At 37.5% G+C, this 23,640-nt stretch overlaps 1 protein-coding gene across 1 annotated transcript in view; it reads right to left on the minus strand.

Moving 5' to 3' along the window:
• Positions 1–23,640, minus strand: part of CNTN3 (contactin 3) — a 338,196-nt gene that overhangs the window by 238,815 nt on the left and 75,741 nt on the right. The window contains exon 2 of the mRNA XM_059161515.1: positions 9,839–9,973. Coding sequence (XP_059017498.1) covers positions 9,839–9,893 — 55 coding nt within the window. The 5' untranslated portion in view covers positions 9,894–9,973. The remainder of the gene's footprint in view (positions 1–9,838; positions 9,974–23,640) is intronic.

The raw sequence follows: 23,640 nt of genomic DNA on the forward strand, positions 1-23,640 counted from the left end.
GTCATATCTGCCCCTGGGTTCGGTCTACCTCCTGTAACTCTCCATCCATTAGGCTTAAACAGGCTCCCCAGTTGCTATCACAATGAAAACCCCTCCCCGTCTCAATCTCCTGCTGGGATACCAAGTGCTCCCCCCACAACCCTCCCTCACAACACTGGAATCTACTCTTGATTTTTACAGACTTGCAACTCAAACCACCCACTCCTTGAGCATTTCAAAACTCAGTATGCTCAAAACACATCCAAATTCTTGCCTCCTGTGTTTATTATTTCCTTTAATTGCCTCATTACCGCCCTGCTCAATTTGGAAACCTCAAAGGTCTTCTTCGATAATCTCTTCTCCCTCATCAGGTACAACCATCCAGTTGTTTGTCATACCTTTTCAGTTTTAACTCTGTAATTTCTCCCATCTCCCACCTTACCTTATGATTCCAACTGCCCTACTTTGGGCATAAGTTTTCCCTCACTTCATATACCACAATAACCCCAAAGTGGGCATTTTCTTTAAGTTTTTCTTCCTTCCTTTCTATCCTACAAATATCCTTTGTGGACAATGGTCTTACAGCAAATTCAAGACTCTTATCATTCCCTGCTTAACAATTTCTAGCCCTAGTTTCCAATGGAAATATGACTCTATTTGATACCATATCATATAATTGAAATTTGCTGAGTAGAACCTAAATGTTCTCATAAAAAAAATACATGACATATATAAAATTTGCATTGTTTGGAAATAAAAAGGAAAATGAAACAGGTGAAATTAACTTTAATTATGTATTATAAATAACCCAATATATTAATATTTTTCAATATTCAGTCAATATAAATATTGCTATTGGGATGTAATCCATTCATTTTTCAAAATATGTCTGTGAAACTCTATTTTACACTTAAAACAAATCTCAGTTTGGATTAGCCATACTTCAAGTGCCCAATAGTCACATATGGCTACCATATTGGACAGTGTAGATCTACAGAAATAACAGCTTGGGTTTGAAATGTGGTTACACTTAATAATGGCATGTAACTTTAGGCAAGGTAGTAATCTCTCTGTACCTCAGTTTCCTTCTATTCTATAAAGTAATAATATTTATAATAATACCTATCTCAAAGGGTCTTTGCAATAATTAAATAGATTAACAGAAATAGATTGCTTAAGTTGGGGCTGACATGCAAGAAAGCCTAAGTTGGGGCTGACATGTAAGAAAGCCTCAATATACATTAGTTGTCATTATAATCAAAGCTATTCCATACTTGCCATGGATAACCAGCAACCAATTCTATGTCATACTTTTCTCCACACTTAAATAATCCTTCTTGCCTTTTATGGGCTGAATGTCTGTGTCCTCCCCCAAATCATATGTTGAAGCCCTATCCCCCAATTTAACAGTATTAGGAGGTGGGGACATTGGGAGGTAATGAGGTTTATATGAAGCCACGAGGATAGGGCCCTCATGAAAAGATTAGTGTCCCAACCAGAAGAGACCAAAGAGCTTAATCTCCCTGCCATGTAAGGACCTAGAAAGAAGACAGGTGTCAACAAGCTAGAAATAGTGACCTCACCAGGAAATGAATCAACTGGCATCTTGACCTTAGATGTCTCAGCATCCAGAATTATGAGAAATAAATTTCTGTTTTTAAAGCCACCAAGCCTATGCAGCTTAAATAGACTAACACATTGTTCCATTCTCTTAGGTTATGTCCAATTTTAACATAACGGTTATATCCATGGGCTGTGGAGTGAAGCGGTCTTCTAGACTGGTTTGTAAATTCTGGCTGAAATTTTTGTTAGCTATTTGAATTTTAGAAAGTTCCTTAACTTGTCAGAGCTATCAGTCCCTCATTTATAAAACAGGGATAATAACAGTATAAAGCTCAGAAGGTTGCCAAAGGAATTAAATGATATAATCTACACAAGGCCCATAGCTCAATGCTTGGTACCAAGTAAAGCACTCAATACATGTTCACTCTATTTTTATTTTAAGAACCAGGTCAAATGCTGTCTTACCCATGAATATTTTTCCTTCTTCGTTTTTTAAAAGACTTTATTTATTTATTTGACAGAGAGAGATCACAAGTAAGCAGAAAGGCAGGCAGAGAGAGGTGGGGAAGGAGGCTCTCCACTGAGCAGAGAGTCCGATGCAGGGCTCGATCCTAGGATCCTGAGATCATGATCTGAGCTGAAGGCAGAGGCTTAACCTCCTGAGCCAACCAGACGCCCCATCCTTCTTCATTTTTTTTTTTTTTAAGATTTAACTATTTATTTGACAGACAGAGATCACAAATAGGCAGAGAGGCAGGCAGAGAGAGGAGGAAGCAGGCTCCCTGCTGAGCAGAGACCCCGATGTGGGGCTCGATCCCAGGACTCTGGGATCATGACCTGAGCTGAAGGCAGAAGCTTTAACCCACTGAGCCACCCAGATGCCTCCCTTCTTCATTTTTTTTAAAAAATTTTTTTTATTTATTTGAGAGAGAGAGAAGCACAACAGGGAGGGATGGAGAGAAAGAGAGAGAGAGAGTCTTAAGCAGACTCCATGCAGACTGTGGAGCCCAATGTGGGACTCAGTCTCACAACCCTGAGACCATGATCTGAGCCAAAACCAAGAGTTGGATGTTTAACCTATTATACCATCCAGGTGTCCCAACTTTCATTTCTGTAACTTCTCCCTTCCGAGAACTTCCATTCCATTCTAGTCTCTTTTATCAGCATTTTTTTAAATAGGATTTTAAATCTTAGCATTTTTCTTCTCTCACTGTTTACATGTGTCTCCTTTCCTTCCTAGACAGACAGCAACCCAATCCATCTTAGCCTCCTCAATACCACTTATCACAATGCCTTACACTTGGGAAATGTCTGCTGAATGGCTGTTCCAAAAGAGAACCAGGGTTGCAGTGTGTGGGATAAACTGCAGAAGGGAAGAGAAAGAAGGCAAAGAGATGACGGGCAAGGTTAGGGCAATAGTTCAAGTGAAAGATGATAAAGACTGGAGCAGACTATGGAAAACTGAGCTGCAAGTGGTGAAAACCGAGAACGACAAGGAAGTGTCATTTAGGGACACCCTCCGTCACAGCATAAACACTGCCTTCTCCCTACTCATCAGTATGTTCAAAAGATGAATGCTACTGACCAAAATCAGGATTCCTTTTGTAGTGCCTTGTGTAAATGCATACACATGGGTTTGCTTATGCGTGTGTTCATGAATTTGCCATTATTCATGAGTTAATAAAAACTGCATCTGTACACAGCAGAAAGCCAATCCTTTTAGCTCTGCTAAAAGCTCACAGAAAGACAAAATATACCCAGAGATACTTAAAAACACTTTTATGTGATGAGTACTTTAAGACAGCTTATCACTTAGGCAATAGTCAATTAAGTTAGTTTGAACGAGCACTGCATTTCCAGGAGTCAGTTAATTAATCAACTGATACATTTGCGACAATAGCTACTTTAAGAGCTAAATAAAATTGTGGGTTTTATTTAATCTTATGCGTTTCCTGAACTCTAACAGCATTTCCAATGCACATTATTTTGTAAGTCCCTGAAATGTTTTCCTAGTCACCCTCAAGCTTACAAAAATCCAATATGTGGGGTTATCAATGATCAAGGTTATAAGAACAAACTATGCCAACAATGCCTGCCTTGTTTTTCTCCAGATTTTCACATTCATACCCTGATAAACTGTCAAGATTTAAATGGGATAAATGAAAAGCATTTCAAGATTTAGGGCACTGCAAGTGAGGAGGATGATTTGAAATAAGTTTATCGGTGAAAACAAGGAGGATGTCAAGATTTATAAGCATAGATCAGCATCATCTCCATTTCACCAGTATCAGTGCCATCAAATCATATTACACTGCACGCAAATACCACAGAAGAAATGACAGTCATTGGAGTTTATGGCGACAGTTTACTTGAAGTACTACATGCAACACCACACACTCATTTTCTCAGTGATTACAAGGGTGGGGTGGCATCATTAAAGCAATTGAAAAATACCCCTCAATTACTTCAGGAAGGACTTAAAAAGTTTATTTTGCTTTTAAAGCTTTCCTTGGCCAAGACGGGATGAAAGCTTAGCACAGAAGGTGATTCACATTAAGGTGACAAAGACCAGGATGGATCATGGGATTCGGGCACTCAAAGATGTCGTGTCCTTTGCCACAAACTATTGACTTTAAAACAAGCAGAGACTATGATTTTCAAATGCAGCCCAAACACGTGAATTTTGTTTGTATTGTTCGCGGATGTTGTCCATTACTAAATCCATACTATTAAAGGAAGCCAAGGCTCATGTTTGGTGATGATACATTTTATCTTTAATTACGTATCAACAGTTCTTAAAAAATTATTTAATCAATATGATATGAATCATCTCCTAAGGCGTAATCTATGGTCTCATCTATGACACATTTAGGGACATGATGAGGGGCATTGGCTGCTAATTCTTGAAAGAGGCAAATAAAGTTTATGGGTTAATAAGGCTCTGCAGAATAGAGACTAGGCTAGGTTACGGGGGTTGGTGTGGTTGGGGGGGTGGTGTTTATTGTTTCTTACACTATTTAAGCCAGGACTATAGCTACGTAGGTATAATATCACTGAAGAGCTGGTTTCTTCTGCTATCTCTGATCCATAGGCACAAAATCAGCACTTCCCTCAGGCTGGTTTTTCTGATTACAGGATGGCCACCTGCAGCAATTGGGATTTTAGGATTCATCACTTAGACACAGTAGGAGACAGGGCACTTTCCACAAAGTTTGAACAAAATGTTATGGCCAAAAATTTGCCACAAGCTTAGCAATTGAGGCCAGTCACTGGAGCAAATGAGACAGGTCCATCTTTGGAGCTTTGCATGGTACCAGTCTTACCCAAGCTCCATGGCTGTTTCATACTGCAGAACAGAGTAGGTGTTGGAACCACCACCACAAGATCCACTGTCAGGACAACTGAAGATCATCCTCCCTTCTCAGATTAATGGCTACTTATTTTCACAAGTAGTTTTTAGATATTATAAAGTGCCAGTAGATCCTAACATACTGGTTATTCACTAAAATTTTAAGAGAAGAATTTGATGAAATAAGAACCCCTTGGAACTTTTACAGAAATATATTTTCCATATGGTGTTTTAACTAGGCATCAACAATGATTTCAGTTATCCAAGGAAATATCTCTTTCCAAAAGACTTATATTTACTCAACTAGTCCTACTAGAGGATTAAAACGAAAAACACAATAGAATATAGTCTGTAAAGTCTAGAAATTCCACATGCATTGATTAAGGGCTTGTCTATAGTCACCAAGCAATGTCACGTGAAATCTGAACTCATCCTACAATGAATTTAGTATATGAAGGCAATCCATTCTCAGGACGTACTCCCATATGAAATCAAAAAGTCCCATTATCTTAATTCATTTGGTTTCCTGTTGGGGTAGTACATGGCAAAAAACATTTGTAAAATGGTCAGGTTTTTATTTCATAAATGTCTAGATTTATGGTGTCCAAAATAAATAAAAGGCAAGCTACACACATACTTTAAAGTTTCCAGGATCCACATTTAAAAAGTTAAAAGAAACAAGTGAAATTAATTTTAATAATACCTTTACTTAACCAAATATATCTAAAATATTATCTTCTCAGCATCTAATGAATATAAAATTACTGAGACATTTTAAATCTTAATATTTTTGGTACCAAGTCTTTGAAAAACTGTGTGCAGTTTATACTTACAGTACACTCATTTTGGACTAGCCACACATGGCTAGTGGCTTCCATATTGGGCAGTAAACATCTACAGTTTCTAATATGGTTAAGCAATTAACTAACAGGTAATTAAGTAATGAAACAACAATCTCCTTGAGTTCTTGATGATTCTTACTTCATGGCTTATACCCTGGCTTTATTCCAAAAAATAAATTAATGAAGTAGTAGGTACTACCGATTATAGTAGGGTATTATACTTTGATTTCAAAGACAAGTAGACATCTTGATATAACCACAAAGATTAGGAACGTCACTTAAAATCTTAGAGACTGTTCTCCTTGTCTCTAAGATAGAAGTAATACTATTCTATCTCACTATTTTTGTGAATTAGAGGAGCTAAGTAAAGGGCTTCCACAGAATGAGGTCCATCCATTAATATCATTAGTATTATTAACTTTGCTGTCATTACTATTGTTCCTTCCTTTCCTGGCTTCTTCTCAAAATGCAGGAGGGTTCTCTTCTCTATCTCCTTTCTCCTTAGGTCTCCGGCTCTTAAACTTTTTTGACAGCAACTGAGTGAGAAATACATGAACTATCAGGACTCAACACACATATTAAAAGGAAGGCTTTAGAAGAATTAGGATATTGTTGGATTTTTTTTTTTCACTGCTATATTCCAAAGGCCTACAAGGGCTCAGCAGAATATACTTACCAACTGACCAGTGCATGCTGATAGATCCTACTCCAACCCTTTTTAATTCTAATTTACCCATTTTAATAAGAAACACTGGTCATGATCCACTCAGTTGACTTTTTTACCCACTACTTAGTGGATAAAAAATTTAAATTTAAATTTAAAAAAATTTTTTAAATTAAAAATTAAAATTAATTAATTTTAGTGGAAAACTGTAACCCATGCTTTGTTCTGGGTCTTCATTCCACTCACAAGGCACACCTCTTGAGGTAAACTGAGGTAACTTGCTCTAAACACAAAGCGATGTAGAACCTTCAAGTTATCCTCAACTCACCCTTTTCTCTCACACCCCACATCTATCCTACCAGCAAAGAGTCATGATTCTACCTTCAAAATAAACCCAAAATTTGACCACCAACCCTACCACCACTCTGAATTCAGCTGCCGTCACCCTTGACTGATGGCTGCACTCTTAACTAGTGCCTCTGCTTGCTCACTTGGCCTTCTACAGTTAATCCACAACACAAGGTCCAGCAAGGCTCTTTTAAAAAATAAGTGAGATCAAATCACTTCTCTATTCCAACCATGCTATGGCTCCTGGGGCCAGTTAGAATAAAAGTTCTAAATCTTCTCAGTCATTTACTTATTTTCTGCTATATCCATCCCCACATTACCTTTTGGCTCTCACCTGTTGCTTCCCTTCCGGTCCAACCAGGCTAGCCTTTCAGCTTGACATATGTTAGAACCTTTGCATGGACTGTTGACTTTGCCTGGAGCTCTCTTCTCTAAATATCCACAAGGTCAACTTGCTCACCTCTAAGTCTTTGTTCAAATGTTAACTTCTTGATGAAGACTGATCTTATTTAAAATGGCAATCCACATCCCAATCTCCCACACTCTCACCATATTTTGCTTCTCTTCCCCATTGCACTATCATCTTCTAACTTAATGCCACATTCCACCTCACCATGAGAAAACATAAATCCCACAAGGACAAAGAGCTCTGTCAATTTTCTTCACTGAAGACAATGTATGTTGCATAAACAGATGCCCAAAAAAGTATGTTTGAAGCCTAATGGTTTTGTTTTTTTTTTTTTTTTTTTTTTTTTAAGAAAATCAGTCAAATGCATCCTAAGAAAAAGTCCTGGCCAGAAATTACTTTTGCCTTTTTGCCTCTTTGTTGCAGGAGGAAGCATGCAGAGACAAAACAGAAAGAAATGGAAAAAAATGTATAAAATAATGGAAATTGAAAAGATTAAATATGAGAAGACAGAAAATGCAAATTGTCAAACATTTGCTGTGTTTATCTGGTTTATATCATTGGCTGACCACCACTCTAAGTAAGCAAATTCCCACAAAGTGTTTTTGCTTGCCATTTGTTGTAAGACAGTCCCTATATCATGAAAGAGTTTCAAATTTAATACATAAAAAATGTATTAATACATATAAAAAATACATATAAAAAATGACCCATATTGATTAGCAAAATATCACACTTACAAACCTCTTAACCTAAATTTTATAGATCCTAGAGGAGTACCGAAGTATGTAAAGAACTATATACAATCAATGTTCCAGAAAATTGGTAAAAGCCCAATTCTTCTCTATAATTATAAAAATTACCACTTTTCTAAATAACTCTACCTAAAATTTATTATATATTAATCCAATTCTTTCCTACAAATCCTTATAGATTTTTTTATCAACATATCCAGAGAATCAAGTTGACCTTTAATTGTTTTATGATGTCTTAACATTCTAGCAAAATGGACACCACTTGTTCTTATAAATTTGCTCAAAAAATATGTAAAACATTTCCCCAAAATGCTGAAACAATCAATGCAAACTGGACATGGTTAAAATTACAATGGAAAATTTTAAGCCATTGATAAAGTGATCTTGTTTTCTGTGGCTACACTTCCACTTCCTGCGTTTATCTTCTTTTCAGTTAGTTGGGAAATTTCAAGGTTGCCCTATGAAACTTGATGTGGTGAGTAATAATATTGTGGTAGTACAATCCCTTTCATTTTGGTCCCCTCTACAACAATAAAACTCAAATCTGAAATTATGTAAATGAAAAAAAGGAATCCAAGAAATGGGCATTTTAGTCTTGATATCTGTGTTGATCTTTCTCCAATGATCACTTGGAAAGGCAAACATCTATAAATACTTGACCCTTCTTCCCTAGATGCAGATTAGTGGCAGTCAAAGATAATTTAGAAGCAAGACTGAGACATCACAGGGGAAAACCGATTTAAAAGAAACAAAAACTTCAAAAGTTGGAGGTTTTATTTTGTAATCTCTTACTGATTATGAATTTTTGCCATATATTTTCATTTAAATACGTGAAAAATGTTTTAAGTTTGACATAAGAGCTTAAAAATCTACACCAATAAATGTACTTCTTCAAGTAACATGCTTAATCTGACAATACATTTGTCCTCATTTCACATCAATTTTGCATTCTTAGAAAAGAAAAGTGACAGACTACTTTTGTAATTAGTTTCCTTAGGTATCCTAAAGGAATTGTGCTTAGGTAGAAAACTGGTTGTCTCCTCAAGAGATGGACAATGAATTTTTTACAGGGTGATGATCTCTGGAACTTATTTTCAGAGGGATGAGTCAAACAGGCAAATAAAAGGAAACACACACAGACACATGGACAGAAAAAATACAATAAAATGGTATAATATTCAAATAAAAGCAAACATAAATGGAATGTATGTGCACATTTACTTTTTTTTTTTTTCGGTTTTTTTTTTAATGTGCTCGTTGTTATTTCTAGTACAAAGAAGGAAAACAGTAAGGAAACCAAAAAAATTAATAGTAGTACATATACCACTTTATTTTTAAAAATTTTTCTTTTACTTTGCTACTCTTCCAGAAAACAAAACAAAAAGGAAATATATCAAATAATTTATGATAGATGCTTTCATATAACTGATATGTGACTCATTCCTTTTTCTATTTTGTTCTAGATTTAAAATTTTCAAAAACTAAAAAAGAAAAAAGAATATTTTTTATTCCTAAAATAAGTTGTTTGCAAGAGTAAAAATCATATTCTTTTTAAAGATTGTATATGAAAATACTGGCTTTTTTAAAAAAGCTTACATTCTCAATTGTATTCTAGATATTACAACTTTTAGCTCCTTCTGGGAAAAAAGTCATAAATTAACATTCTCAAATTCTGATTAACTGTTACAGTTATCATACTACAGTAGGTTTGTATTATTAGGCATCTCTGCTATGGAGATAGAAAGGCTTGTGAAAATCAGGGAATTGGGAAGAGAACTGATTTTCAGAAGAGGAAATTAAAAATTTCTTTATGGGAAAAACATTTGCTTCTCTTTGCTACTGATGGAGTATAATTTCAACATTTAAAAATTATTTAACATATGGCTCATGTATAGTTCTAACCTCCATTTAGAAAATACAGCTTATTGTTACCTCCTAGGCAGCCAATGAATGAAAGCAGGATCAACTGTTTCCATGACAACATCATCTTTAATTGCCAAAAGCAAGAGTAACTCTTGTCCAGTCTCTGATGAATAGAATGCTTTGTCTTCAGGTAAATCCTTTAATCTGTAAAATATATGTACAAAGAAGTTAGACTTAAAAAAAAAAAAAAAGCTGCTTTAAAAAAATACATTTTCTTCTTTTCATAAAACTGTATCATTCACAGCCACTCAAAATCCTAAAATGGAAAAAAAAAAAAAACCCCTAAAATGAAACAAATCTTTTGCGATACAAAAGAGAAGATTTATGAAATGTAGTTACTTTAAAAACAGTTTATGTGCAGCACCTGAGTGGCTTAGTCAGTTGAGGGTCCGACTCTTGATTTCAGCTTAGGTCATGATCTCAGGGTTATGAGATCAAGCCCATCTCTGGGGTTCAGAACTAAGCATGGAGCCCACTTGGCATTCTCTCTCTCTCCCTCTCCCCCTCCCTCATTTGTGCTCTCTCTCTAAAAAAAAAAAATTAATTAAAAAAATAAAAATATTTCATGTAATTGACATGCAGTTGGAAGCAGTTTCACAGAATTATAAATGTTCAACAACACTAAAGCATTAAATATTAACATATCAAATACTAAAACTTTTGCTAGGTAATAATTAGAACAAATAATATATTACCCTAAAATTCTAATCTTTCTCATTTGCTCTAATGATAACATTTTGGTAAAACTAAGAGTCAAATATGAAGATATCTTGAAGCACCATTTTCACTGTCTCTGAATCCCTAATAAGACATACAAATTATAAATAGCATTATCAATGCTCATATTAAGCCTATTTTTTTCAGAGACCATTATAAAAATCCCCCAATTACATATACTGCATAAAACAGATCAAAAAACGAGAATGGTGGAGACTGTTCAGTCTGAGAATCTTGAAAATGAAATAATTTTTTTTCCTTTCTTGTATTTTCATGAACTTAAATGTGCTGATTAAAGAGAAAATAAATATATGGATACCTTGAATCATTTCCCGCGGCCATTTGAAACTAGTTCAAGTTACAATCAATGATCAAGTAGGCTAGATCTACACACCTAAAATTGAATAATCTTTTCTGGACTGCTGAAACACAGCTGGTTCCATACAGGCGAACTGATGCTTTGACTATCATCCACATTAGCAGAAAAGATATAAAACTCTGATTCAGCAGTTGCTATGGATTGGGCTGTATTAGTTGTTGCTGAACCAGAGATAGAAATCTCAGCTTTCTCAAGACAGTGGTAGTTTACCAAGGGATCCCGATTTGTGATGTGATGTATTTGACTAGAATCAAGTGTGTCCAGATAACAATTTTGATAGTGAAAATATGACAACTTGCAATTAATTGTACTTGTACATAATATCTTAAATCAGTCATTCCTCTAGTAATGTTGTCCCTGTGCGCTTGTAATCTAATATATGTTCTTGCATGGGAAGTAAGATGGAGGTTGTAACAAAAATTCCAGAATTTGGGTATGATTTAATCCACAGGAATCTGAAACTGTAGAAATACAATTGGGAACTACTGTTCTAAGAACAACAAGTTAGTAACTTTTACCATCATGGGATCTGTGACCATCTCTCACTAGTCCCATTACTACAAACTGCATATATCTTGGGTTCTGCTAACACAAACACTGCTAAATGAATTCAGATGCAAGCAGCTTACTTGGATGGTAAAGGACAAAGAGTCAGGGTATGAAGAAAGGAGACAAGGGGAGGAAGGAAGCCAATAAAGGATAAGAAATAAAGCCACCAATCCCTATGTTTGACAGGACCTTATTCTCACTGGGGAAACTCTGAAGGTCCAGACCCAGTAGAGTGTATGCCTCAGAGTCCTCCAAGACTTATTTGGAGTTGCCCAGAGTTATCCTTGCCAATGGACAAGGAAGCTGGAATATTTATACAATAACTCTCATTAGTTACCATTTGAAAGCTATTTCCAGGGAGTTTTACCCAGCACTTCTGGGTAATGGCTCCAGAGGCCAAAAACATGGCTTCAGGTAAAGAAATGTATATGGTGACAACTGAAAGCAGTGTGTGCACTGACATGATGAAAAACTAGAGGGTATATGTGGGGGAGATGTAGTGTCTATTACAGTGGGCCCGTGAACCTGAGAGTTTTTGAAGCTATTTTCCATACCATCAGATCCCAAAAGACTGAGGATCAAAATTACTCAACGATTTAAGCACACAAGTGAGGGCACACTTTCTGCCATTATCAACTGTCACACTGCTCAACCTTTTCCAGTGGCTGAGTTTCCCCACTTGCATCAGAGGCTTTCAGATACCAAGCCTTCCTTCTTTTATTTCTTCTCAGTCAGTGACACATTTTATGTCCATATTGTTTTTTACTAACTTGAACGATAACTGAAATCATTCGAGATTACATTTAACTTATAACTGACATCCATAAATGCTATAATCTCCTTGTAATCACTGAGCATGTAAGGAAAGTAGTCCAGAAACCATGAGAAGGGTAGCACAACTATACAAACTCACACACACACATACACATGCGTGTGTGTGCACAAAGTAGAAAGGCAAGAAATAAAAAAGAAAAAAAAAAACTTTCAAATACAATGGCAGTCATAAAAGGCATGAAACATGAAATGCAATGATATATGTGATGCGTCAGATTCATAAAAAAATTGAGAGTGACTGCAAGATCTATTAAAGACTGAAGACAATGGATAAGTCTTGAACAGAGGAAAGGCTTGAGGAGTATAACAGTGACTGGACTGGTATCTCTTCCTCTGAGGACTTAAAGCTATCCAGGTTATACATGAAATTGAACTTGGAAAGGATGGGGTAATAACAAACATAAAAAGAACAAGTAGTTCGAATTGTCAAGAAAAAGAAAAGACAAACTTTAACAAAGCACCCTGTAGTACCGTCATCATAATCATTATTAAAAAACATCCAAGGGTACCTGACTGGCTCAGTTGGTAGAGCATTCGACTCTTGAACTCATGGTCATTAATTCATGCCCCATGATGGGCATAGAGCTTACTTTAAAAATAATAAATAAATACATAAATGTATTACCTATTTTAAAAAAAAGCATATTCATGTAACTATTAGAAGCTCTGTTCTATGTCATATAGAAAACAAAATGTAGGGGTGCCTAGGCGACTCAGTCAGTTAAGCATCTGCCTTCGGCTCAAGTCATGATCTTGGGGTCCTAGGACTGAGCCCCATGTCAGGCTCCCTGCTCGGTGGCGAGTCTGCTTCTCCTTCTCCCACTTTCCCTGCTTGTGTTCACTCTCTTGCTCTCTCTCTCTCTCTCTCTCTCTCTGTGTCAAACAAATAAATAAATAGGTAAGTTCTTAAAAGAAGAAAAAAGAAAACAAAATATGGTCTCTGTTCTGATACTGTAGTGAGGAAAGAAAATGTTACCAACACTTACAAATAGGATAAGGAGAAAATTACTAGACTGATACTCTCTGAAGGTAGGACACAGCTCATCCATCACTAGTAGTTCCAATGTTCCAAACATCCTGTATATACAGTAGTGGGCTTTCAAGTTTCAAGTTTTAATGTTTCTTGCTGAGCTTTAAGAACAATGAATAATTCAACTCAGAAGATTAAATCTTTGTACTGGACTTCATGTGAGTGAAAGCGTTTCTGTTAGAACAAGAAGATAAGTCACAGCTTTGGATCTAGCCATCATTTGAAAAATCACTTCAGAAAAATGTGTATAAAGGCATTAAAAAGATGGTAACTTAAAAAAATGTTTTTGGGGGGCACCTGGGTGGCTCAGTCAGTTAGGCATCTACCTCAGTTCAGTCGTGATCCCGGGGTCCTAGGATTGAGCCCCGATCAGGCTCCTTGCTCAGCCAGGAGTCTGCTTTTCTCCCTGTCTTAACCCCTGCCAATCATGCGCGCGCTCACTCTCTCTCTCTCACTCTCTCTCTCCAATAAATAAATAAATAAATAAAATCTTTTAAAAATATGTATCTTCCAGGGTGCCTTGGTGTCTCAGTCGGTTGAATGTGTCTGACTGGTGATTTCAACTCAGGTCATGATCACATGGGTCATGGGATTGATAGAGCCTGGCACCAGGCTCCACACTCAGCAGGGAGTCTATATGTCCCTTTCCCTCTGCTCCTCTCCTCACTTGCCCTCTCTCTCTTTCTAAAATAATAAGTAAACAAATCTTTTTTAAAAATGTTATCTTCCCAACAATGCATCCCCAAAGTAACATGCATATCACTTAAATTTTAAAAGTATAAATGTGTCCAAAGAAATTCTAAAATCTTTTGGAAAACTCATTCATTCAATAAATACTTATTGAGCACCTAGTAAGGGCTGGAATTTCAAGACTCAGGGAAGGTTGACGGGGGATGGGGTTGTCAGGTCACCGATGATTCCTGTCTTCAGGAATTCCTGCCTACAAGCAGGGAAACATGATAAAATTCAATACAAAGTATTTATAAACTAGCCACTGTGAAATGTAAAATGTAGTGATAGAAGTTTCTACGAAAGGCTCAATGAGAATGGCCCTCATCAGGAAGAGCGGGGAAGCTCCTCTAAGGAAATAAAGTATAATGGAAGAAAAGAAGAGATTATATATAATCAGAGGTGTGTATATGTTAAATGGTAAAGGAAAGAAGAAATTTCCCAGGTATACACAAATACTTGGTATGGCCTTGAGATGGTAAAGAGGCTAGTGACTCATCACTGTCTGGACCCTCTCCCATCAACTACCACCTCATCTCCCAAGAACTGCCCTAGCACCCCACTCCAACACCCTGCATTGATCACATAAAAGGTTAATCCCTGGCTAAGCAAGGGGCTTCCAGAACCTGCTCTAGTCCATGGCCCTTCTGATTGGTCAGTGGCCATGCCCTATTGCTGGTTAAATATTTTGGCAGTCCACTGTGGAAATAAGGAATAGAATATGCAAAGGCCTTGGGGCTTAAGGGTTCCTGGCTTGTTGCTAGAACAGAAACAAAGTTACTGAAATGAAATGCGGGGGCCCAGGTTGAGTGTGGTATGAAATGAGACTGCCTAGTTGTATATCTCATATGCCTGGCTAAGAATACTACTATCAAGATAAAACCCTTTGAAAAGTTACTGCAGTGTTAACTAGTAATTGCCACAATCAATGAACATTCAAATCAGACATATTATAATTTATATCAGACATAAAAGGATGAAAAGAAAACATTTTGCAACACACCAGTTTCATTCTTACCTTCAAATTCATAGAAATCAGAGGCTAGTCAATATTAGGCAAACCCCCAGGTTTAAAAGAAGAAAAATATATATTCCAATCTTCTTATAATATGCACACACACATACCCAAACACACACACAGAAACACAATGAATAAAGTTTGAACATAAAATAAAACCTCATTTAGGAACATTATTTCTAAAAATTATGTTGCTCACTTTTAATCAGTGCTGAAGTAGGGCACTGACTTTATAAATAATGAAAGTAATTAATACAATCACAACCTGACTTCTCAGCATTGCTAAGTATTGTCACGGAGAGAAGGGACATATAAAACTTGTCCCACTTCTGAAATCACCAAGCTAAAATAAATACAAAGGAAGCTACTGAAGCAAGACAAATACAAATCAAAATGTCATCTTGCCGCATTAAAATATTCTACTAGTCATAGGAATGTTTTAAATCAAAGAAAAAATAGACTTTTTAGAATTTTCTCTGCTAATAGACATTTGCATCTGAGGGCTACAGCTTAATATATTCACAACGCGATTCTCATGGCAATCTTTAAATAGCCCCCAAATTTAGTACATATTGACAACTGTACTATCTATTCTTAATGTCAGCTGAGCTAAAAAAAAAAAAAAAAAAAATGCTAGACCTTGGAATCAAAACCAAAAATGCTCTAAATAGTTGTTCCTGGTTGCTCTAAAAGAAGAGGCCATTTGTGGCTTTTGTCACATACTTTACAAAAATTGCTAAGATTGTGTATCATGAAATATTGATATATACTTATAATATTAAAAGTATATGGACAACTTTGAATGTAGTCTTGGCAAATGCTCAGAGTTAAGCTTCTTTAGGTGGTGGAAAATTTAGGCGTGAGAATGATCTGGCTTCGTTTATATCAGAGTAATAGACACTTAATGAGAGCTCTCTTTTTCAATGAGACAAACCCTACAGAAATTTTGTCTAGAAGGACTGCTTAACACATGTCTCACATCCACAGAAAGACAACTCTCACTCTGACATGTGAGAAAGAAATTCCATTCTTTGAATATGTGGGTTTCCCACCCTCCACCAAGACCCTCCCCCAAAACAGATTAGAGACCTATACTACAGTAGAACACTCAATTATTAATGGATAGATAAAAGTTTGCTGGGTTTTGAATTATGAGTGTTCTAGAACTTCTATTAACTCACTGTCATGGAATATAACCATAATACCATCGCAGCCAACTAATAAATAAGTTTTAGGGTTTGATGCGATCTCACATCCTGCTGGATCAGATATCAGGCATCATCTACCTCCCTTGTTTTCATTCACAATCATCATGTGAAATGTAGGTGATCTAGTCTGCATACTAGACCTCTTTCCTGCTGGAACTGAATGGGTAGGGAATGAAATTTACATGAGCATTGGACTCCTAAGTCCAAGATTCCTGACAACACACGCATTCTCCATACAGTTCATAAATGTTCAGCAGGAAGGAGAGGGTAACTAATAACATGCCCAAGACTGGTGGTATCTTCCCAGTTCTGTGTTTACAGTGGTACAATCAGCAAGCACAGTAAATGCCAGCCAAAAGTCATCTCGTGCTCCCAAGGACCCCTACAGCACCTGATTTTCTTTTCTTCATTCTCAACATTTTCAACACCTTCCATTACAGTTATTTTGACTATGGCTTCCTTCTCCAACTAAACTAAGATCTGCTAAAACCAAAATAAAAACAAAAACAAAACAAAACAAAAACAAAAACAAACAAACCAGCGATTTATAACCTGCTGTAGGTTAAGACCCCCTCCAAGACTTAGCCAAAGCTATGGATTCACCTACCTCCCTACCTGAATACAAACAGACGGATACAACTTTTGTACACAATTGCTTTACTACAGTGAAAAATAATTTCTTTCACATAGATATGATATATATATGCAGATGTTCAAATATGCATGTGAATGTATACTATTTAGAGATTAATTTGTTTCTTTGTTCATGCAGAGATGAATAGAGACTATCAAAATAGAATTAAATATAAATTATACACAGAGAAAAAAATCTGTTAAAAAATATTTGGATAAGGCTACTGTTGAAGGCTTGACAAAGAAGTTGAAAGTATGAAGTTGCTTTTGGTACAGTGAGGCATGGCATCTGTGACATCCAGTTAATTTTTCCTTTTGGTCTTTCAGCAATCAGTGTACACAGGCAGAAACAGAACTAGAGTCACGTTGCACATACATCGAGTCGATGAGTCAGCGCTGTAAAAACGCTGCCGGAACACTCTGAGGTGCCTTGTTTGATTTCAGAGCCTCTTTACTTTGTCCTCAACTCAAAAACATCTTCTCTAGCAACTCAAAGAGATCTCCCTGTCCTCAATTCAAAGAGATTTGCACTGATGATATGTCAGGAAAAATTACATATCCTTTTTTCAATTGGTTCCACTGCCTTCAGCCAAACATGTGCTGAAGGGAAAAGACACAGCCACCAAAACATGCCAACCCATTTCCTCCTTCAAAAGATTAGACAAAAATGTCAACCCTTCCTAAATATACTCCAAAGAGGGCTTAACTTCAATATTCTTGCTTTATGTTAAACTCAAATGAGCATAGCCATTTCCAGGGCATGCTATTTTACAAGTATCTCTCCACCAATGAATGGGTGACTACTTGGCATGCAATGCTGCCCCTTGCTCAATGTTCAGGACAATACTTTTGTTTTGGAGCAAGTCTGAATTTCAAAAAAAAAAAAAAAAAAAAAAAAAAAAAGGCGGGATTTTCTAATGCAATCTTCACCCCCTGAAAAAGACACTATGGAGTATTATGCCTCCATCAGAAAGGATGAATACCCAACTTTTGTAGCAACATGGACAGGACTGGAAGAGATTATGCTGAGTGAAATAAGTCAAGCAGAGAGAGTCAATTATTATATGGTTTCACTTATTTGTAGAGCATAACAAATAGCATGGAGGACAAGGGGAGTTAGAGAGGAGAAGGGAGTTGGAGGGAAATTGGAAGGGGAGGTGAACCATGAGAGACTATGGACTCTGAAAAACAATCTGAGGGGTTTGAAGTGGTGGGGTGGGTGGGAGGTTGGGGGAACCAGGTGGTGTGTATTAGAGAGGGCACAGATTACATGGAGCACTGGGTGTGGTGCAAAAATAATGAGTACAAAAAAAAAATAAATACTGTTGCTGAAAATAAATAAAAAATAAATTAATTAATTTTAAAAAACTGCTCAAAGAACACACAATGTAGATAATACCATCCTTATTTTGCAAATAACAAAATAGAGGTTCTGAGAGGTCATGAGATTTATCCTCAAAAAAAAAAAAAAAAAAGATTGTCTCATGTTTTTCTAATATAATCAGACCTAAGTTGCTCTTTGGGGATTTTTTTTTTTAAATACATCTGTTGAAAGGAACCTTGCCAGGGTACCTGGGTGGCTCAGTCTGTTGAGCATCTTCTCTTGGTTTTGGCTCAGGTCATGATCTTGGGGTGGTGGGGTCAAGCCCCATGTCAGGCTGGATGCTCAGTGTAGCATCTGCTTGGCATTTTCTCCTTCCTTCTGCTCTGCCCCCACCCCTGCTCACACACATGCTCTCTCTCTCTCTCTAAATTAAAAAAGAAGAAGAAGAAGAAGGGGTGCCTGGTTGGTTCAATTGGTTAAGCATCTGCCTTTGGCTCAGGTCCAAGGATCGAGTCCCTCATCAGGCTTCCTGCTCAATGGGGAGTCTGCTTCTCCCTCTCCCTGCCCCACGCTGGTGCTCTCTCTCACTCTCTCTCGGTCTTTCTGGAATAAATAAACAAAATCCTTTAAAAAGGGAAGGGAAAGAAAAGGAAAAGAGAAAGGAGAAAAGAAAGAAAAGATCCATGCCCTAATTAAGGGACTTAGACTTTGGGGTCTCACCACATTTAGTGATAATGGGAAAACTAAACAATAAGCAAATTCAATGACATATTTTTATCCTTGACATTTTCCAAATTAAACAGGGACAAAATGAACAAAGACAATTTTCCATAATTATAAATGCTGCATGAGTCTTCTCCTTCTTATTAAATGGGAAATTATTGTAGACCTCATGACACGGTGATGAGAAACAACGTACCTTTCCTAAGTCTGCATAACAACATTCCTTGCCATCATATGTTTTTTAGAATTTTAAAATAGCTTAATAACAATATGATGGAAATGTTTTTCTACAAAGACAATTTTCAAACTTTCAGAAAGGAAAATGAATAGAATATAATAACCACTGCCTTTTATTGAGGGTTATTTCTCAAGTACAGTCCATACACTAACCCATTTCATCCTCAGAATAATCCATAAACATTCTATTATCACCCCCATTCTTCGGATAAAGAGACACACAGATCGGTCAAAATATTTACCTCCCTAAAAAAGGATGACAGGTGCTGTGTATTTTCTATACATCTTTTTTCACATAATAGGTGTGAAATGGAATGCTTAGGCAATAGGACCATTAGGGAACCATAAAGTATGAGCTGATATTGTATATATTTTTAACACTCTGTATTAATATAATAGGCAATTGGAGTCAGTTCGTTAAGTTGTAGCACATTAAATTTCGTTAAATTTTTAAGAAATTAAATTTCTTCTGTCAAGGGAAAGGACAGGGCTATTTAAATAAACAGTTCTTCTGCTTGATTTCAAGCTTATACACTGTGATAAAACACCACCCCTGTTGCAGGCATGAATTAAGAAGAATTTAGCAACACTATTTAGGATTAAATCAAGATATCTCCAAGACACACTAAGCCACAATCATTAGGTATAAAACAGTGTGTGCGAAGTAGGATACTTTTTGTATGGGGTCAAAAATCATATATCTATATACGTTTGTAAGCATGGAGAATAGCTTGAAAGGATATGTGAGAACTGAAGAGAGCAGCTGTTTCTGGGGAGGAACTGTGCAGTTGGGAACAGGGACTAGAGGAATAAAATATTTTTACATTATTATATATTATTATATATTTTAAATTTTCTTCAGTATACATATATAGGTTGCCTAATACAAAATATATAAATATAAAACATTAATAAACAATTTTAAAAGAAAAAATATTACTTCATGTCTAGCATGGTCAAAAACGTGTAAATAATTTTACTGCCAGAGTCAAGTAGAAAAAGGAAAAAGGGAGTTGAAAAGTACTAGAAAGAACCTTTCAGCATTCCCAGCAAGGCCATTCTATTTCTTCCCTCATAATTTTGGACGAATGAGAACATTCACTGAGTGCCTACAGCGTGTCAGGGACAGACACAGAGAAGATATTTTAAAGTAAAATATCATCTTTGCCCTCAAGAAGCATGCTGGTCCATAAAAAGATTCTGGAGTGGAGAAAAGAAGTCTGCAACAGGATGTTAACATGAAGTTCCTTCGGTCACCCAGACACAGTAGGGATCACATCCCACGTGAAAGAGAGGTTCCAGAACAGAATGGGGAACAACTTTTCAAAGGAGATACCGCAAAACCATATGTCTGACTCTGAGACCCCTGTTCCCATGAGAGGTTTCAGGAGACTAAGTGAAGGCTTTGAAAAATGTTTCTTTGAAGAGAATTCTGGTAAGTCCCACCCCCTTGGGGGCAGGAAGAAGGGTACTTCTTTGCAGCTCTGCTTTAAGGACTCCAGAGAGAACTGCACTCAGGGAATGCCGGGGTCTAGGACCACACTGGAGAGTAAGAGCAGGCTGAAGCGGAACAGAAGACGCAATGTGGGAAGGAAATGGATCTTAAAAGAGGACAGAAGCAGAGCGGCTGGCATTTCCCGGGGGCCAGATACACACTGGGGAGTACACGGGGCAAGGCAGGAGGAGGAGACCTGCCAGAGGGAAGCTAGCGTACCTCTGGACTTCCGGCAGCTGAGGAAGTAGGAAATGACAAGGTCGGGTGGGCATGTATCACCACAGAGACCTGAAGAAGGGACATGTCCAAAGTTTGGGGATCTCTAAAGAACCCATGAAAGAACCAATGAAAGAAAACAGCAGTTCTACATTACTGGCGAGTGTCAAGTGCCATGATCTTAAATCACTCTAATGAAATCCATCAAGTACCAGGGGCCGGCCTTTTTCTTCTCTTCCCTTGTAAAACACTAAGCCAAACTGGAATCAGCAAATTAAGGGGAGGGGATAAGGATATGCCAGGTAAGAAGGAAAGCCAAAGAATTCTTTCTCTAACTCCTGACTTCCCCTCTCCAGTAGCTGAACGCTGGAGGGAGATGTTTTGTCTCCAAATTAAGTTCTAAGTTTTACTATTACACAGACTGGGCACTTTAATTTTTTTATCAAAATTACATCTGATATCTAAGCATCATCAAAAGCACACTGTAGGGGTGCCTGGGTGGCTGAGTGAGTTAAAGCCTCTGCCTTCAGCTCCGGTCATGATCTCAGGGTTCTGAGAACTGCACTCAGGGAATGTCAGGGTCTAGAGACCACCACGTCACGCTCTCTGCTCAGCAGGGAACCTACTTCCCTTCCTCTCTCTCTCTGCCTACTTGTGATCTCTGTCAAATAAATAAAATCTTTAAAAAAAAAAAAAAGTACAGTGTATAGGGCCACTTGGGTTTTTCATGCAGGGGCAGAAGCGGATTCTACAGAAAGAATCTAAGGGGAAAATAAGAGACAACAAAGCTGCTTCTGGTCCCAGCTCATGAGCTGTAGGTTTTCAATGTACAGTTATAGACAAGAAGTATGACCAAGAGTTAGACAAGAAGTATATAGAGACATATATATATAGTTAGACAAGAAGTATCTACAAGACCAATATAGACAAGAAGTATGACCAAATGAGGACACTTCACAGGACATACTAGAACAGGTGGCATCCAAGGTAATTCTTAAATTAAAAAGAGCTTACCTAGGAGACATGGAAGAAGGGAGGTTTGGGAGGACATCATAACACCAGCAAAACCCAGCATAGTAAGTGATTCATCGTAGCGAATAAAATGATACAGGGAACGTCCAGAAAGCACTGGGCTGAGAGACGGAGAAGGCCAACCTTTATGATGTGAGCAGAGAAAGAAGAACTCCTCGAGGAGAGCAAAGGACCGTTAAGAGGCACAGGGCAGCCCATAGATAGACGGCATTATAAAAGCAGAGTGCATGCAGAGTGCATGGATTTGCAAGGGAGTGATGGAGAACATCTCAAACACTGATTGCCTAGGGCTGGGAGTGTGAATCCACGGTAACTGTAAATGGGAGAAAGGGTTCTTTCCACGGTGATGGAAGTATTCTAAAGTTGGATCGTGGCAATGGTCGCGCAACTCTGTAAACTTACTAAAATTCACTGAATTGTACCCATAACACGAGTGAATTTTATGGTATGTAAATTTGACCTCACTAAAGCTAATTTTAAAATATACACAAATAGGGAGAGAAAGAAGGAGAACAAGAAAGAATGAGAGAGAGAGAGACTGTGAACCAAGACCTTCAACATGCCTTTGGCAATGTTACCGTGTCAGGCTCAGCGCAGTCCTGGTGAAGCTTCAGCCACATTGTGGAGGGCAGAACTGTAAACTAGAGGGCAAGGAAGTGGCCACAGCAAGAATCAGCTACTCTTTCAATAATTTAGAATGAGAGAGAAGGAATAGTGGTTGGAGATGGGCAGAGGGTCGATGGAGAGTCAATGAAAGCTATTTTTAAGTTGGAAAATTCTTGAGCATATTTATAAACTGAGGGGAAGAACTGAAAATATAGGAAGGAAAAGGTGTGTTTTTCTAGAGGAGACACTCTTCTTGGAGTTTACTTGCACAGTATTGATTCTGCCTCAGCCAAAATCACATGAGCAAGATTGAAGGTATATGATGACGGGGAAAGAGAAGAGATTCACCACTATTCAGTAGCTAAAAGAGAAAAGAGGGACTCTGGGATGGAGAGGTCTTGTTGTGTACTATCCCAGCCTGGGCTCTGAATCAGTGTCTTCAAACCATCAAAGATACACTGAAGCCTTTGCAGGGACCAAGTGCTCACCATCTCCCTATGCTTATACTGTCACTTTCATAGTTAAATTAATACAGAAACTATGGTTTGATCTTGAGGGGTCACTCCATTTAAGGTGTTTCTCCATTTGGAGATCTAAAAACCAACTGCACCACATCACACTTCCTTCTTTTACATCACAAATTACTCAGGCAGCAGTTTGAGTATGCATTCTACATAAACATTCTCAAAGCACCCAAACACTTACAAAGACTAGCAATTAGATATGATACTAGCATGGCACTTTGGAGAATCCCTTGATCTACAAGAGTCGCAAACCATCATGTTGGCACAATGGGTTCTAGGGAGATATGAATGGCAAATCCTCACTACTTAATGTGTGCCAGGCAAGGTTCTAAGAGCTTTATAAATGTCAATACTATGAGGCATCTGAGTGGCTCAGTGGGTTAAGCCTCTGCCTTTGGCTCAGGACATGATCTCAGGGTCCTGGGATCAAGCCCTGAGTCAGGTTCTCTGCTCAACGGGGAGCCTGCTTCCTCCTCTCTCTCTGCCTGGCTCTCTGCATGCTTGTGATCTCTCTCTCTCTCTCTCTGTCAAGTGAATAAATAAAGTCTTTAAAAGAA

Source organism: Mustela lutreola, chromosome 2, assembly GCF_030435805.1.
Source record: "Mustela lutreola isolate mMusLut2 chromosome 2, mMusLut2.pri, whole genome shotgun sequence".
Classification (NCBI taxonomy): domain Eukaryota; kingdom Metazoa; phylum Chordata; class Mammalia; order Carnivora; family Mustelidae; genus Mustela; species Mustela lutreola.